The sequence below is a fragment of the Amphiura filiformis genome, chromosome 11, assembly GCF_039555335.1.
Source record: "Amphiura filiformis chromosome 11, Afil_fr2py, whole genome shotgun sequence".
Classification (NCBI taxonomy): Eukaryota; Metazoa; Echinodermata; class Ophiuroidea; order Amphilepidida; family Amphiuridae; genus Amphiura; species Amphiura filiformis.
This window is the reverse complement of record NC_092638.1, coordinates 22,132,330-22,151,064: the sequence shown is the minus strand read 5'-3', so window position 1 is coordinate 22,151,064 and position 18,735 is coordinate 22,132,330. Positions and strand designations below refer to the sequence as shown.

Genomic DNA, 18,735 nt, shown 5'->3' with positions numbered 1-18,735 from the left:
GACACCCCCTATCTCATATATTATCTCTGTATGATATTCAATTGACATCCCATACCTCATACATGATCTCTGTATGATACCCAATTGGCATCCCATACCTCATACATTATCTCTGTATGATACACATTGACATTCCTTACCTCATACATTATCTCTGCATGATACCCAATTGACATCCCCTCATTCATTATCTCTGTATGATACCCAATTGACATCCCCTACCTCATTCATTATCTCTGTATGATACCCAATTGGCATCCCATATCTCATTCATTATCTCTGTATGATACCCAATTGACATCCCCTACCTCATTCATTATCTCAGTATGATACCCAATTGACATCCCCTACCTCATTCATTATCTCTGTATGATACCCAATTGGCATTCCTTACCTCATTCATTATCTCTGTATGATACCCAATTGGCATCCCATATCTCATTTATTATCTCTGTATGATACCCAATTGACATCCCCTACCTCATACATTATCTCTGTATGATACCCAATTGGCATCCCCTACCTCATACGTTATCTCTGTATGATACCCAATTGGCATCCCATATCTCATTCATTATCTCTGTATGATACACAATTGACATCCCCTACCTCATACATTATCTCTGTATGATACCCAATTGACATCACCTACCTCATACATTATCTCTGGGTGATACCCAATTGGCATCCCTACCTCATACATTATCTCTGTATGATACCCAATTGGCATCCCCTACCTCATACATTATCTCTGTATGATACCCAATTGACATCCCCTACCTCATACATTATCTCTGTATAATACCCAATTGGCATCCCATATCTCATTCACTATCTCTGTATGATACCAAATTGACATCCCCTACCTCATACATTATCTCTGTATGATACCCAATTGGCATCCCCACCTCATACATTATCTCTGTATGATAGCCAATTGGCATCCCCTACCTCATACATTATCACTGTATGATACCCAATTGGCATCCAAGATCTCATTCATTATCTATGTATGATACCCAATTGACATCCCATATCTCATTCATTATCTATTTATGATACCCAATTGACATCCCCTACCTCATACATTATCTCTGTATGATACCCAATTGGCATCCCCTACCTCATACATTATCTCTGTATGACACCCAATTGGCATTCCCTATCTCATACATTATCTCTGTATGATACCCGATTGGCATCCCCTATCTCATACATTATCTCTGTATGATAAAACAGGCGAAAATAGTAACTTTTTCCAGCTAGAAGCTCACTCTTATGATGCTATGCATTCAACCGTGTAGTGTAATGTAGAGACAATTCACTGCTAGCTTGGACGAAATTTTGTGCTCAGGTGTATCAAGGTGGAAGCTGTGCAATGCTTAGATGGCTTATAAGAGAATCAATTTTGTAGTCAAACCTTTTCATATGCATTTGACACCACTCAAGGGGCCATAACTTCTTGGTTTTTCGAGATATAAAAAGGACCCAAAACATCAATATTGACCAAGGTCTTGTGAGGAGTAGTGGGGAAATTATTTTTATACTAATTTTTACTTTTTTCTCTTTCATATGACACCCCTCGGAGAGACATACCCTCTTGACGTTTTGAGCTATGAAAAGGACACATAATAATTATAAATAATATTTTCACTATGCCTTTTTGGCATTTCGAAAAATGAAATGGACCCATATGAAAATTGACCTGTGTCTTATGAATAGTGTCACCCCCGGGTGGTGAACTATTTTTATTATATTCTTTATTTCTCTCTCTCGGGGTTATACCTTCTTGGCATTTCGAGATATCTCCATTTAAGACCAAAGGTTGCTGATGAGTAAAGGAAGGAAGGAAGGAAGAAAGGACGGAAGGAAGGAAGGAAAGAAGGAAGGAAGGAAGGAAGGAAGGAAGGAAGGAAGGAAGGAAGGAAGGAAGGAAGGAAGACTAATATAGACTAATAATAGGCTGAGACCATTTCATGGTTCAGCAAAAATGGGGTTTAGCGACATATCTAAAAGCTCAACAATTGGGGCGCGACGATATGGAGCTCATCTCCAAATTTGTCGAAATTTAATAGATTTTGAATTGTTTTCCATTGAATTTTAGAAATATATTTCTGTAATAACAAAACCTGTTAAAGCCCAGAATACCATAACACATTATTATTATTATTATTATTATTAATCAACACTTATATGGCGCTCTAACAAAGAGCACAGCGCCTTACAAAATATACAGGCAAAATGAAGCAAGAAATAAATACAACCAACATTAATACAAATGTGTTTTAAGCAAACGCTTGAAAGCAGGCACAGACGCCGCCTCCCTCAACTGGATAGGCAACTCATTCCAGAGCCGTGGAGAGGCAACAGCAAACGAATGATCACCAGCTCTCTTATTTGCGAATGATCACCAGCTCTCTTAATCGCTCATTTCTTTCATGATTTCTTTAAAATAAAAATAAAATAAAAGCCGATAATAGGCTATAAACCAATTGAAATCAAACAGTAACATAAATTCAGTACGGGCAACCATGACTGGGGCTAGTCCGGACATCTGTCTCAGTAAGGCACGCAGGAAAATAAGACGAAAAATACAAGTTCTTCACTCCAATGAAATTCTATTTATTTGCGTAGTAATCTTACAGACAGTAATTTTGATCTCAACAAGGTATAAATTGTACCAGTGAAAATTTATTTTATTAAGAGAACTGCTACATGTACAGTAAATCACAGTAGATAATTACTAAACATGCAGACAGCTACTATAACTTTAACAAACCACCAGGGCGCACACCACTAAATAATCGTCCCATTGAAATACACGGGAAAATGCAAGAAAGTAAGTTTGTTTTTCTACCCCATGTAACAACATTTTTAATATTTTGATCGAATCAACGTCTTAAATAAAGATTAAACTTTTATTTAAATTTGATTTTTTGGGACAAGTTGAGACAAGCTTAAGAGATACGAACTCCTGAACAGCGCCATCCCGAATTTCAGCCGACACTCTCGCCTCCTTACCAGTTCCGGCCATGATATTGTTCCGAGGGCCTATTGCCCATGTACATTCGATTCGGAACATTTTCTGAACAGATTTGTAATGTTGAGCTCCTATTCTATCGTTTTTATCAAAACAACCAAGAGTCACTCAAATTTGGTTCCCTTGGGACGCCGATATATTCCGCATAGGCGCTATTTTTTACCGGAACTATGAACTATGAAGAAACATAATAGCAGGCCCAATCACAGGGCATTGATCAGGTTTATGTAAACTGCAGCACAAACTTAACTCTACACTGCACTCGCAAATAATTGAATATATGAATACAAAAGCCACCTAAGTCCATACTTTGGCCAAATTGAGTTAAGCATGGGAAATTGTTGCTATACATAGGCATGTCATATGCATGAAAGAACAACTCAAATTCATTCTCTGTGTCTATTGGGCATGTGAAAAATAGCATGTATGAAAGAATCACCCAATTCCATGATTTGAGTCTTGTAACACATTGATTGAAATCCAGTATGTATAAAAGTCCACTTGTAACACATTCATTGCTAGAGAATGACTTTTGAACAAAAATGGGTTTAATAAAGGAAAATGTGTGGTTTATATTACATGGCAGAATGCTTATCAACATTATACATACCTGTGTGCTTTATTTTGTATTATCTTACTAGTGGTAATCTCATTCTAACATTGTTGTCTTTGTATATGATTCAAAAACCAAAATTTAAAATGAACCCCATGAAGTCCCTGAAATGCTAATCGTCATACCTAATACAGGTTAATCCACTCATTTGCACGTAAAACTTACCATATTGACCAGGTAAATCTAACTGAATGAATTAAAATGATACACGGGTTTTTCTCTCAAAATAACTTCGCATGGACTTAGGTGGCTTTTGTATTCATGTATTCAATTGTACGGTGAGTGGTGAAAAATGCAACCTTTCCCTACCTCTTCACTATTTAGCTGATTTCAAGTGATACAGGTCGTAACAAACAATTATACAATTTAGAAAAAAGCTTTTTTGTCATGGTTTCTTTAAAATAAAAATAAATATTTCCAAATACACAATAGAAGCCAATTAACTGAATACATAATAGGCTATAAACCAATTAAAATCAAACAGTAACATTGCCAAATAAATTCAGTACGGGCAACCATGACTGGGGCTAGTCCGGACATCTGTCTCAGTAAGGCACGCAGGAAAATAAGACGAAAAATACAAGTTCTTCACTCTAACGAATTTATATTTAAAAAAGTGTGACAGTGAAAATGAAGTGCTAACTTACTAAGGCGTACAAGGAACTCCGCTAACTGCAAAATCAAAAGAGATTGCATTTACACTATATATTATTTATTATACCTTTTACTATAATAATATTAATACATTACCAAGTGTATTTATTCTTAGGCCTATACAATGACATAGTGTCAGTAACGTATCAGACGAAGTATGGGGCATAGCCACAAAAAAAACAGCAAACGCCTTGATTTTGGGTTAAAATGGTGTAATATTGCAAGGTGATCCGGTTAATGCAATAGTTTACCTTGATTTGGGGCTAAAATAGTGTACAATTGCAAATTAGCCCGGTAAACACAAAATCAAGTTGTGAGCTAAAATAACGTAAAATTGAACATTTTAGCTTCGCATCCAATTAACATGGTAAAACCGAGCCAAAATGATGCTCACCTGATTTTTTTATATCCCCCAGCCCCTCCCCCACACCCCCAACAACAACAACTGACCCTGATACGTACGCTACTGCTTATTGTCTTTAAATAACATCACCATCTCCCTTTTTTTTAAATCCTTTAACGAAAATACAAATCTACATACCGTATCGTCGGCAGAATGCAACACTATCGAAAGTGACAGTTTTGGCAAAATTGAGATTTTGATTTTGAAAGGGCAAATGAAATATGACATCGCAAGTGCAATTTAAGCAGTTCAGTATTGCTGTTGCCCTGTCAGACTAACGCAAAGTAAGTGGCACTTACAATAGTCCTGCATTCTGCACTCGTTTTAAGTTTGAATAAAAGACAATCGTATGTGTGGAAAAGAAATCAGTTTAGAATGTAATACTATTGTAGGCCTAAGTGTCACTTACGTTAGACTTGCAGACAACAGTAAAACTAAACTGCTTAAACTGCACTTACGATAAAGGCTTTAGCGCTTTTCATTGTTACTCAAATAATTTACCGATCCAAATAGTTTTTATTTTTTAAATACAAAATAAAATTATTTCTCCTATAAAAAGATGACAACTGCATAATGTTAGTCTTGCACTTGCATTCTTCTGACGATATAATTTCTCTTTTTGTAATAATTGTAAAGAATATAACACTTTTTTTCTTAAATATCTTACACCATGTATTAAGGCGACAAAAAATAAACCCGTAAAGCTTGTATAAATTTTGCAAACATACAGTTATTTTGAAAGAAAATTAAGAAATATTCGTCAAATTTAATTCAATTTTTGGTACTTACATTAAAGAAGCCTAAAACGCACAATCTTGGTCGATCAAGCCCGTAGAACAGGGTTTGTTTTCGCCGCCTATTAAAGGAGTTTTTTTTTTTTACTTACACCATATATTATTTATTATACCCTTCACCTAAATAATCTTACTGCATTACCAAGTGGAGCAGGTAGCTTTTTTTCACTACGCACTATATTATTTATTATACGTTAACACGGCAATAATATTGTCAATGCATTTATCTATAAGTTTACACACTTTTGTACTGCAAATCCTTTGGCTCGATCTGCTCACTTTCAGTATCGGCGAGTAAGTTGCTCCTAAAGATACTCCTGCTGTCGTTCTGTTGCACATCAAATACGTACTGCCACGTCACAACTGTCTTTCCAGGCTCAACTGAAATAATAATAGTGATCGATTTGGTAAGTCACATGACAATTACAATATCAAGTGTAAGTACCTTTATTTCCACATCCTCAACTAAAAAACAAAATATATAGTTATACAAAATACATTAAAAACAACAACACAAGAACGATAACTAAAACGTCGTTGAGGCTAGAAACAGTCATCCCCTAAAGCAATTTTCACATTTTTTTAAATGTTTATGTCACCTAATATGCACTAAATACCAATGAAATGCAACATAAATATAATAATACGAGCAAAATAACAACAAATCAACCTCTATATTTAAAAATGATGCCATATTTACTGCTCTGAAGAAGCATACATGCAACATCGGTATACAATAGTAGTGCAGAAATATTAGGAAACATAAATAGTATACAAATGGTACTATCGGTCATAAGTTTACCTTTAATAGTCGTTGTCTTGGTGGTTTCTTCACTCCAGGTGGCGGAGGTTGTCTTTTCTATCATGAACTGCACAGACTGAGATACCGACGCCTGAAATATCTCAATATTAATTCCACCCGACGCCTCCCATCTATACTGGAAGGATGAGGTCGTGGTCTCTGTCTTCGACTTTCCAACCTTTATTGTAAGTTGAGCAGTATGTTCCGCTTTCGGATTCTTGACCAGGTTGATAATTTTCCATTTACCTGCCATGGTCGGGCTGCCGTAAACAAGTACCTCCTTGTTGGAATCTGTTGTCGAAACAAACTGAAAACGCATGGCGTCATGAACATCCGAGTGTAGCACAACCTGCGTGTTATTCCCCGGGTTAGGGCTTCCACCATAAGGGTGAGCGAACCTAGATAAATATAATAACATTAATTATAACAATATATATCATATGCTGTGCACTAAAAGTATCTTTACACTTAAACAAAAGTGACTCTGATTTGTAAAACTAAATTACAAAAATAAAGTGGTCGATAGATGGCGAATTTTGATCTGTGTATATTTTTCAGGCGGTGATGGAAGCGATATCGCCAATTTTGAGGTCGCCATTGGATTAACACATAATCATGAAATCTTCACAAACAATTCTATGTGGTGTCAAAGCAAAATTATCTTACTCTAAAACCGTCGGGGTTCGACAAAGTACCCCACTGCAAGTATGTTAATTTTCCATTTGTAATTGCTAACCGTGTATTTTGAATGGGGCTGTCAGCCCTGTATCTTCGCCAGCCTCGTACGTCACGTGTTGCGCTTCCTATGCCGCCTGATAGTTTTACCTCATTCGACACGATGCGACTTTATTCCCTCAAGTTACACCATTTGAATAACAAAAGGTAGAGTTTCAAAAATGACACATGACATATATATTCCCTCCTGTAGATTGATATATACATGACTTGTATGTACTTGCGCAAAGACAATATGGTAATGTTTTTGAGCCACGGTGTTATTTATTTAAATTAAATTGAATTGAAATTAATAACAGGTCATTTATATCTTTTATTTGTAAAATGTTGGGTAACAGGCATACCTTCCGCCTTTGTGTATAACATGGTCATTAACTGCGTCGAGTGCGAACAAAGCTCCGTAATGACGATCACCGTGAAGCACAAGCTTTGTGTTGTTTCCTGGTGTCAGGCTTCCTCCATATGGATGAATAACCTTTCCACTGGTGACATGCTTGATGTACCCCCAGTGGCCTTCAACGGGCTCGAAGGTCCAATGCATACGATCATGTCGGTCTGGATGCAGGACTACAGTGGTATTATTTCCAGGATTACTCTGTCCACCATAAGGATGGAAGAATTTTCCACTCGAACTATGCTTGATAAGGAAATGCACTGCCATCGTCTCGCCTGGTTCAAAGTTATATCTGAAATATCTGAAAAAAGTAGAGTTATCATTATAGACTTTAATTGGAACCATAGCATTTGTTCTTTATTGTTCGTATATGCATGTTCTTTTTGTCAAATAGAAATGCAGACTGATTCAAATAGAAGTAAACCCATGTTTGTGGCGCTTTTGTACGAAACCTATAAGGAATGCTCTGTAAATGAAAATATCATTGAAAAGAGCAGATTCTGAACGTCTAATATAAACAATGGAATTGTTGTATTCGCCCATATCAAATCCGAGTTATACTCATTTGAATAAAACTTCACATTTTTGTAGCAGCACACCTTTGTTTTACTTACCATGAACGTAGTGTATTAAATGATATGGAAATTTTAATCGAAAAAAAAATATTTGAAAACATTAATTAGGTTTGACGTGTTATAAGAATCATTTCAATATCATTGATAATGAGTGTAAAATTTGCAAATCAATAAATCAATCAATCAAATAACTAAATAACTATTTCTTATGCTATTTCGTATGTCAATCATTGAATTAAATTGAATTATATTTCATTACCATCGGTAAAATACAGTTGCGATACTAATGCTAAACTAGAGCGCAATTAATACTATAGTTCAAGATACCAAAATGTTGCTTCTACAGGTGTATTTGGGCTACAATATCTACATTGTGCAAATTTAAAGCCTGTTTGCCGAGTCTCTCCTTTTTCGCGAATTTATAAGTAAATTAGACTCCCGTTCAAATTGAAAATAAAGTGGTGTCTAGACTTAATCACAATTGACGCACCAGAAAAATTGTAGAATATAAACATTCCTAATAACAAGTGTAGCTTGCGAACAAGGTCGTATCTACGAAAATGTATGAGGCCTTGAGCTCACACAAAAATGACTTACCTTTTGTTTCGTCACTTGCATCCAGGAATATGAGTGAACATCAATAATGCACCGCATCTGCTTATTTTATATCAGTTCGACCCGCCCACAAATGAACCGTTGACATGTCTGATTCAGTGGCACGGTATTACCACTTTTCCTACTACCATAAAACTTCAACGCTCCTAAAATGCAGTGGCATTTTCGGCCAATCAGATGAGATGAGATAAGATGCAATGAGCATGGCTATCATGGCGATATGGGCGGAGCATAATGGACAAATGATAATAATTTGATTCATGGAAAGTCTCATTGCATCAACCTCATTGAAACGATTCTAAAAGTTTTTATATACAAGCCACACGGAAAGCTCTGGTTCTCAACGGTTTTCAATGGCGAGCGAAACTGTAATCAAAACCTTTTGGATTGTTACGAGTCGTACTGACTTAAGGCCAAAATAACCTTTTACCCAAATTCACACGAACGCACAACACAAATACACTGTTTGATTAAGCTAACAAAATCTCAGTCTGGTACAATATATGACAACAAATGCACATACAAAATAATCACAAAGTCACAATTTTAACTACTCAGTACTTAACCAGCAGTCTTTTTCTAGGTGATCATAGAGTTCTTATACAATGTTCCAGAAGGCTGATGTATATATCCTCACGTGTCCTGCGAAAATCAGCGAAGTCCATTGTACACTTGCATTTATATATCCTTGTGCAATAAAAATGGTGCTGCTTTCTCCAAACACTTTTATCCTTGCGCTGCTTTATCCAAACACTTATCTTCTTGCGCTGTTTTCTCCAAAAATAGTGCTTCTTTCACCACCAAAGTCGTCCCTACCTCTGGTCAAGTCAAAACTCGTCCCATGCTATCTCGTCCACGTCAAATATGTCCCCTACATAAAATGTTCAAAAATAACAAATACTCGAAAGATTTTAAACGACATTAAACATAAAATCTTTCAAGAAACATAAAATCTTTCCAGTATTTGTCATTTCTGATCATTTAAGATTTTTTGTTATGTTATGCGTCGGGCAGCCTAAAGGTTGTCCCTTTTTCTTAGTGCTAAAAGGTTTTGAATGCATAACATAACAATTTGTTATATTATGCGAAAATTGTTATATTATGCGTTTTTTGCGTCGTAACACATGTCGACAGAAGAGTACCGGCGAAATACGCACATGTTGAGCTTAGAGCACGGTTAGATTGTTTAAAATTTTGCATTCAAAAGCTAGAGGTGTGGCAAGCGATTTTTGGCAGGCCGAGGTGGGGGCATTTTTCTAGGGTACATGCAATATGCAAAGTTCAATCCATTGCCTAAACCTAGGAATCACTAGAAACGTCGATGATATCGACAGTCTTCAAAGAGTATCGGCAAAATAAGCCCATGTTTGTTTGTTTGTTTGCTTGTTTTAAAACTACATGTATACGGGGGGGGGCTCTCAAGGATTTTCTGGGAACCCGTGCCAGATCCGGGGTTTAGGAGGTAACCCCTAGTGCTAGTACTGGGACTGGTTTTAAGTAAAAATAGATATCCCAAGCTGGACAAGATTTCTAAGAAAACATACCTTTAAGCGATGGATACCACGGTTTCACGGGGAAAACTCGTTGAATACACGAAGTGAAATAGACAGACAAAAAGATATAACTTCACTATAATATTTAATTCCGCATCATCAAATATCAACAAAGTATCACAACATAGATTATGGATTGAGTCCGCTAGTGCGATGTTATCCCTTCGATAACTGGCCGTCGAATACGAAGATTCAATATCATTCAGGATCGATGAGAGAAAGACCGCGGAGCGATATATTTAAATAATTGATTAATCGAAAGAAAATAGCGCTATAACATATATAACTGGCAAAAGCATCTAGCCAAAAAAATGCAGCCTCCTGTTCGGCTGGGAGTTACACGTCGGTACTATTTCACAAACAACACCATCAAGTCGTCCAAGTAAGGAGCCTCCTGGTTGAAGGCATACGGGGATATGCCACGGTTTGGGGTATTTTTTCAGCGTTTTTGGTAGATCGATGGGTGGGTTTTCAGTGGAGATCAATGCTCGCAATTGAGCGCATTTTGATTAAAGTGCCCTTAAAAACTCCCAATAAGGGTACATTTGGGTACTTTTTGGTGTCTGTTTGTGAAAAATTGGTATACTGAAGGGTCGCAAAAACAGCCAAAAGACAGAATCCGAAAGCCTGCGTGATACATCCCGGTACAAAATTGTTCAAAGAACCACCCCGGGAAGGACCCGTCAACCAAATTTACTTAGACATTTTCGTATTCCAAGAATATGTGTAATATTATGTTCCATTAAGGGTAAAGGGAAGCCTAGTTGACCGTCAACATTTCAAAGAAGTATGTCTAGCACCTTCAGAAAATACCATGGGAAGCTGCAATTAGACCAATGTCATTACTGACCCAGTGAATTATGAAAAAAAAGACACCCTCATGTCTAAACTCTCCATACAAAATGTGATATTGTATAAAAAAAAAACCATTAAGCTTTTGGTTCAAAAGCTTATGTAAAACTTGACCGTAACCCATTAAGTCTGCTATCATCATATGGGTGAACTATCCCCTTTCACATGACACTGTCCAAAACGGCGGCCATATTGGATTTGGAGGTTATCGCCACAATATTTTACTAAAATATAAAGGCTGATCGATAAGCGTGCCAAATAATACCACACCATCATACACATAGAATAATCGGGGCTATTAATCGACCGTTACATTCAAAATACTGTTTTATCTAGAATCGGGCAGTCACTTTTTGCGCATTTTGTGACGAACACATTTGCCAACTTTGACACAATATAACGCTAAGTATGATACAGGGTAAGTTTCACAGTTTAGTATCTGGATATGAGTCAATATTCTGACAAATTGGAATTCGATTAAAATTCGATAAAATGTAAAATTTACAAAATTGTGTTTTTAATTTAAAAAAATACCAAAATAAAAAGCACCTTTGTGACTCAAAATCTTAGTGTCAAATTTCTTGTACACTAATAACCTTGATATCAAATGTAGAAATATTAATCATCTTTTTAATTACACCAATCGCGTCATGATCACGTTTTGATATAGAAAGTTATGCTCAAAATATTGTAGTTTGGAAAGGCCGTGATCGTTTTGGACGCCATCTTGGATTTAGAGGTGACAGAAGTAAATGTGCAACAGTACACCGAGCAATTTTTGTGTCATATGCAATAAGCAAACGATTTGACGAGGTGTACTTAATTTGTACGCAGGGTGCATTACTTTTTTTGATAAGGTCTATGCCCTCCCTAAGTTGAGAATGGACCGTCCCACTCGATTTATGAAAAGGTCACGAACCCTTTTGGTGGACCCAAGTAACTGCCTAAAATGAGGCAAATTTTTTTTTTAAAAATGGGGTTTCAAAATGAACTATGGACTTTGAAAAGTATAAATCACGTGGTGTGCTAACACTTTTCTTTGATGACTTTGACCAAAATATTTATAAAAAAAACTGCTGGTCTAAGTTAATTGATCGACCGTAGAGCGTTTTTATAGTGGTGTACGGTATTTATACGGTATCCTTATACGCACCGAGTGTGTTTATAGTGGCTGTATACCGTATACGGAAAGATTACTGCAATAACAAAAACACGGTAATATAGGATTAGGCTGGAATGTCACTTATCCGTTATCTCGGCTGTTTAAAGTGGCGACCAATAGCGATATTCTGAATCCGATTCCGACACAGGTGATTGACCTTCGAGGTCACCGCAAGTAAACTTTATATATCTAATGATATGTACTTAAAGCGTATGTGGCTGGGATGAAAAGCCGTCCATCAATTGAAAATTTTTACCTTTCGTATTGCAGATATACATTTTTACCCCCAAAACACCTAACAATTTTAGGTCTTTTGGGGGAATAAAATGTATATCTTCAATACGAAAGATCAAAATTTTCAATTAACATGATTGATGGACGGCTTTTTCTCCCGGCTACATACGCTTTAAGTACATATCATTGGATTTAGTGTTTAGTACAACATCATTCATTGCATGTTTAGTACAACATCATTCATTGCACCTGAGGAGTGTGGGTCTCCCACACGAAACAGTTTTGTAGTGCACAACCATGAAATAACCAGGTTTTCTTTGGATTAATTTATCATTAGATTTATATAATTTACTTCGAGGACTGTTAAATGTCAAAAATATAAATCTTTAATAATTTGCCATAAAATTTTAATAATATTGCGAATTTCAAAAAATTTCAATTATTTGATATTAGAAGTACATTCCTCGTATTCAAAATGCAATTTGGTGTGCCTGTTGTACTCTAAGGCCCCCAAAAAACCCTGAAAACGTCGCTATCCGATCCCTTAACCATTCAGCGATCGCGGGTTGTCGCCCGACGGTTTGTTTAGTGACGAAGGAGCACAAACCGGCTGGGACCGAGACTACTTCGTGGGAGCTTTGATGGCATCTAGGCATGTGGATTTTCAAAAATGAAAACCTGTTTTTGCAAAGAAATTAGCCTTGACGTGAAAATTAAATCTAAGATCTCCAAACTGTAGATCGTGAGCACTTCTTCCGGTTGTATTACTTTCCTGCAAAGCAAATGTATTATATTTTCTTTCTGTTTCACAGATTGGTCATTTGATCGAGCCTCTTAAGAAAGTGGTTTATATTTTCTTTCCGTTTCCACAGATGTTTTATGTTTAACTATTGGAATCGGTTATAAATGATATGTTTGAACAGATTTGTCATTGTGATAAAGCCTCATTATGTTTCATGTTTAAGCACGATGTCTAATATCTTTCTTTTTTTTAACATATTGTTCATAGGGGAAAGCCTTCAATTGTTTTCTGTTTAGGAATCGGTTGGGCATAATATACTTGTATCTGTTTGAACCACAGAATTAGAGAAGGAGAACCGGGACTCCCTATACCGCCACGTACAATCGCGCCGTCAGCTATGGGGAGAAAATTGGGGGTATTCGGGTCCTTGCCGACCGTGCGCGGAGACGAACGAAAACAATCATGCGTCTCATCTGAAGCGTTTCGTACTCGCGTGCTGGTCGCATCAAGTGCGTCTCTCAAATGCGCCCATCATCCATGTCGCGCTTGCATGACAACGAATGCCTCGAGCGCATTCCGAGGGAAACCGAATACCCCCAATTTTTGCTCCATGCCTGTATCAATATGGCGGTTGAGTCCTGGTTCTCTGGTTTTAATTCTGTGGTTTGAACAGATAGATCACTTATTTCAAGAGATATCATCATGATACTAGTTTTATGATAAATATATGGTACCCAATATTCTGTGGGCAAAATAATTTACTGGGTGGGCATTCTGGGGCAATGGGTGCATTTATGGGACACCTTTTCAATATTACTCGATGATACACTCTAAAAAGGCGCAAAAAATGGTACGAGCAAAATTCACAGTCCTGCTACGCCCACTATAGCAATACATTGGACCAAGTCCAAACATTGGACCAACATTGGCTTACAACATTGAGCCAATGTCTTTTCTGCCATCGGCCCAATCTTTCAATGCCAACTATCCAAACAGGAATGGCATACCAACATTGGCCCAATGTTGCAATGCCAACTATCGAATCAGGAATGGCATACCAACATTAGCCCAATGTTGCAATACCAACTATCGAATCAGGAATGGCATACCAACATTGGCCCAATGTTGCAATGCCAACTATCGAATCAGGAATGGCATACCAACATTGGCGCAATGTTGACTTGCCAACTATCGAAATCGTAATGGCATTCCAACATTGGCCCAATGTTTCAATGCCAACTATGAAAACAGGAATTGCATACCAACATTGGCCCAATATTGAAATGCCAACTATCGAAACAGGAACGGCATTACAACATTGGGCAAATGTTGCAATGCCAACTATATTGACTCATGAATGGCATATCAACGATGGCTCATGTTGCAATGCCAACTGTTGATACAAGATTTGCATTTCAACATTGTACCAATAATTGAATTCCTGAGGCTGCTGAAAAGATGGCAAAAAAAACCTTGGACCAATGTTTGAATGCCGACTGTTAGTCAAATGAGTGGCAAACCAACATGGGGCCAATGTTGGCGTGCCAACCACGATGGTTCCAACGTTTGCCAAAGTTGGGCCAATGTTGTATTGTTATCTGGGTGGTAAATATAGCACAATCCCAGCAAACACAAAACGTTTTCGACATCATTCGCAAATTGTTATAAAAGGTTGTCAAAAAACGTTTAAATGACGGGTTATATAAAGGGTATATTAACGGTATAAAACGTTTTCATCTTACTATAAATAGGGAAATGTTGTATGTATCTATCTATCTATGTATGTATCTATCTATGTATGCTATAAAGGTTCCGTCAGTTTCGATCCAAATGTCGCCAAATTCATACGGGAGATCGATGAATATACGGGAACGTGTTTAAACTTTATTTGGTTGAAAACGGTCAAGAATTGGCCTCAAAATCAGTGAAAATGTGGTACGTTGCTATGCTGGGTAAACAAAAAGGAGTCAGTTGTCAAGCTAGCCCGTGCGCGTCGTACGGGCGTATCTAATGCCAAGCCGCTCGCGTAGCGCAGCGATAGCGCGCGGGTAACGCAGCACTACGCCATGTCGCGCGTAAACGACGCAGAGTCACGTAATGAATGATAATACGGGTGAACGACCGAATACGGGGAAAAGATGTGTGTTAAAAAGTACAAACAACATGAAAAGGTAGGCCTACTGTAATTAAAAAACAAAATGAGGACAAACAGGTAGGCCTACGAGTAGCTTATGTGGGTTATAGTTAGTCACAGTAAGAAAATGAAAACGGGAATAAAATAGGCTAAAGAAAGAAAGAATAATAACATCTAATAAAATTAGATGATTTAAATAAAAAAAGCTATTAAACTGAGGACTAAATAAATAACATGAAAACGGGAAATCACAAGCTAAAGAAGCTAAAATGGAAACTTAGGCTGAACGAGGGTCAGACTCAGATAAATGAAATTTACCTTTTCAATGATTCTACCTGTTCAGGAATTCCTTCCGTTTTAGTGAACGCTCCCATTTACTCACCTAGCGGGGACCCGCGCGTAGCGCGGGTGTCCCGCTAGTAACATTAAAAAACATTTTATGATAATCTACTGCCCAGGTTATATAAAGGGTATAAAAACGTTTTAATAACATTCCAAAAACATTTGTGAAAACTTGATACAAAACATTCTAAAAAGAATGTTATTTTGAGGTTGAAAAATGTTTTGCGAACAATGTTTGCCCAAAATATTTGCAATAACGTTTTAAAAATGTTTCCATGACCTTTATATAACCCGACACTTAAATGTTATTAAAATGTTTTGAAAATAACATCTTAAGAACAATTCTGTGTTTGCTGGGTGTAAATATTTTAACAGTATGTTATTTAAGTATTGACAAAATTTTAGGCAAAATATGTTTGCAAAAATAGTTTACAATAGCATTTTGAAAACATTTAAAAAATATTGTTGTAGTATGTTTTCATACAAAACGTTTTAAAACGTTTTCATGACCTTTATATAACCCGACATTTTAATGTTATTAAAACGTTTTTACCTAAACCAAAAGCCAAAATATAACTTATTTAAAACGTTTTTAAAACGTTTTTGTGTTTGCTGGGTCAGGCAAACACAAAATGTTTTACATAAAACGTTTAAATGTCGGGTTATATAAAGAGTATAAAAACGTTTTAATAACATTCTAAAAACATTTTTGAAAACTTGATACAAAACATTCTAAACAGAATGTTATTTTGTGGTTGAAAGAATATTAAAAACGTTTTCATGACCTTTATATAACCTGACATTTAAATGTTATTAAAACGTTTTGAAAAAATAATTTTAAGAACATTCCTGGGTTTGCTAGGCGCAAATATTTTAACACAATGTTATTTAAGTGTTGACAAAATATTTGGCAATTGTTTGCAAAAACAGTTTACAATAACATTTTGAAAACATTTTTAAAATGTTGCCGTAGTGTGTTTTCATACAAAACGTTTTAAAACGTTTTCATGACCTTTATATAACCCGACATTTAATGTTATTAAAACGTTTTTATCTAAACCAAAACCCAAAATATAACTTATTTAAAACGTTTTTGTGTTTACTGGGTATTGGGTCAATGAATCTTATACTTTAAGCCAATGTACCTTTACTTACCTTCACATTGTAAACCGTTTCCCATGAATCCAGGTTTACATGTACATTGGTATCCATTATCTTGATCGTGACACTCAGCATTGACATCACATGTATCCGTGTCCTCTTCACATTCATCTACCAATCTGCAACCGAAGACTTCAAAATTAAGTCCACACCTGTTTTCACATTCTGTTGGAACGATGCGTATATACCGTGCGCTGATTGGTTCAGGAAATGATACCGTCACAAACTGGTTGTGGTTTGTATTTGCTACAAATATCTGTACGAGTTAATGATGGTATTGATGTTAATTGTATAGAGACTCAAAAATACACAACCTTCCATCTATCGAACAGACTTTAAAACAATTAGCCGTCTATTGATCGAACAGATTCAAAAGCAATCAGCCTTCTATCGATCAAACTGATTAAAAACAATCAACCTTCCGTCGATCGAACAGACTCAAAATCAATCAACCTAATTTCATCGTTCGATCGAACAGATTCGATAACAATCACCCTTCCATCGATCATCGAGCAGGCTAAAAAACAATCAATCTTCCATCGATCGAATAGATTAAAAAAATAGACCCACCTTCCATCGATTGGGCGGATTCAAAAGCAATCAACCTTCCGTCGGTTGAACAGATTCAAAAACAACCAGCCTTCCATACGATCGAACAAATTCAAAAGAAATCAACCTTCCATGTATCAAACAGACTCAAAAACAATTAGCCTTCCCTCGTTTGATCGAACAGATTCAAAAGATATCAACCTTCCATCGATCGAATAGATTTTCAAAATATCACACTTCCATGCGATCGAACAGATTCAAAAACAATCAGCCTTCCAACGACAGACGCAGATGGTTTGAGAGAGGTGTCAAAGAAGCAATTTACGTGAAACGGGAGGAGCCTTCACTTAACAGGGGAGGCGGCCTACGACACAACTTGGCCGGGGCCTACAGTTCAGCGATCAGGAAGATACCTCTCAGGTTGAACTCAAAAGTGGTGACCTGTGATACTACAATATCCGTTTCACAGGTCAATGAACTTTTGCCGCCAGATGATCAGTAGGGCTGATGATGCGTTCAGGATTGGACGTGAACATTTCCCACTCAAAAATAGTAAGTCCAGTTGACTAGATTATAGTTCAATATTAATATTGTTTACTACCTGGATAATCTTCACAAACGCATGACATTAAAATGATTTAAGGGATCTGGAATGAGCGTTTCGACAGTATTTTTTTGTGGGACATGAGAGCCCATCAGACATATCGAATTGCATTCTGAATACAAAGAATGTCTTTCTGATATCAAATAATTTTCATTTTTGAAATTCACGATAGGCCTATAATACAAATTTTATGACAAATTATTAAAATTTGATATTTTTCACATTTTTGAGTAAATGTTATAAATCTAATGATATATTCTTAAAGTGTATGTAGCTGGGAGGAAAAGCCGACCATCAATTGAAAATTTTGACATTTCATATTGAAGAAATGGATTTTTTTCCCAGAAGACCTAATGTTTTGGGTGTTTGGGGAAAAAAATTCATATCTTCAATACGAAAGGTCAAAAGTTTCAGTTGATCGTCGGCTTTTCATCCCACCTACATACTTTAAGTATAAATCATCAGATTTATAAAGTTTACTTCGAGTAAACCATACCCCACCCCTTAAGGAGATTTTATTACATTTAGACTGAATCACACCATGAGAGATTGTCTTACGTTGTACCGCCATGTCGCGACGCGTCGACGCGTCGATCGTGGCTATTTCCCATATGACGTGTAATTTCTGACGTAAAATTAAAAAATATCACCTTTAATAATACGTGGTGCGCGGGCGTGCGCCCTGAGAATCCCTTATCGTTTACGTCTCACCTGAGGATTGCCGTTGAGGTCCGAGATATATGCCAAAGTGTCTACAGAATTGTAGCTTACTTAGGG

The 18,735-nt window shown here is 36.6% G+C and overlaps 2 protein-coding genes across 2 annotated transcripts in view; both read right to left on the bottom strand.

Annotated features, from left to right (window-relative positions):
- Positions 1 to 18,735, bottom strand: part of LOC140164557 (uncharacterized) — a 335,764-nt gene that overhangs the window by 58,213 nt on the left and 258,816 nt on the right. The gene's annotated exons all lie outside the window — the stretch shown is intronic.
- On the bottom strand, positions 2,599 to 8,910 carry LOC140164554 (galactose-binding lectin-like). Its single transcript, XM_072187857.1, has 4 exons — positions 8,608 to 8,910; positions 7,386 to 7,736; positions 6,307 to 6,704; positions 2,599 to 5,885 (listed from the first exon to the last, which is right to left on the bottom strand). The coding sequence occupies exons 2-4, from the start codon at positions 7,700 to 7,702 to the stop codon at positions 5,740 to 5,742; spliced, it is 861 nt and encodes a 286-aa protein (XP_072043958.1). The 5' UTR covers positions 7,703 to 7,736; positions 8,608 to 8,910; the 3' UTR covers positions 2,599 to 5,739.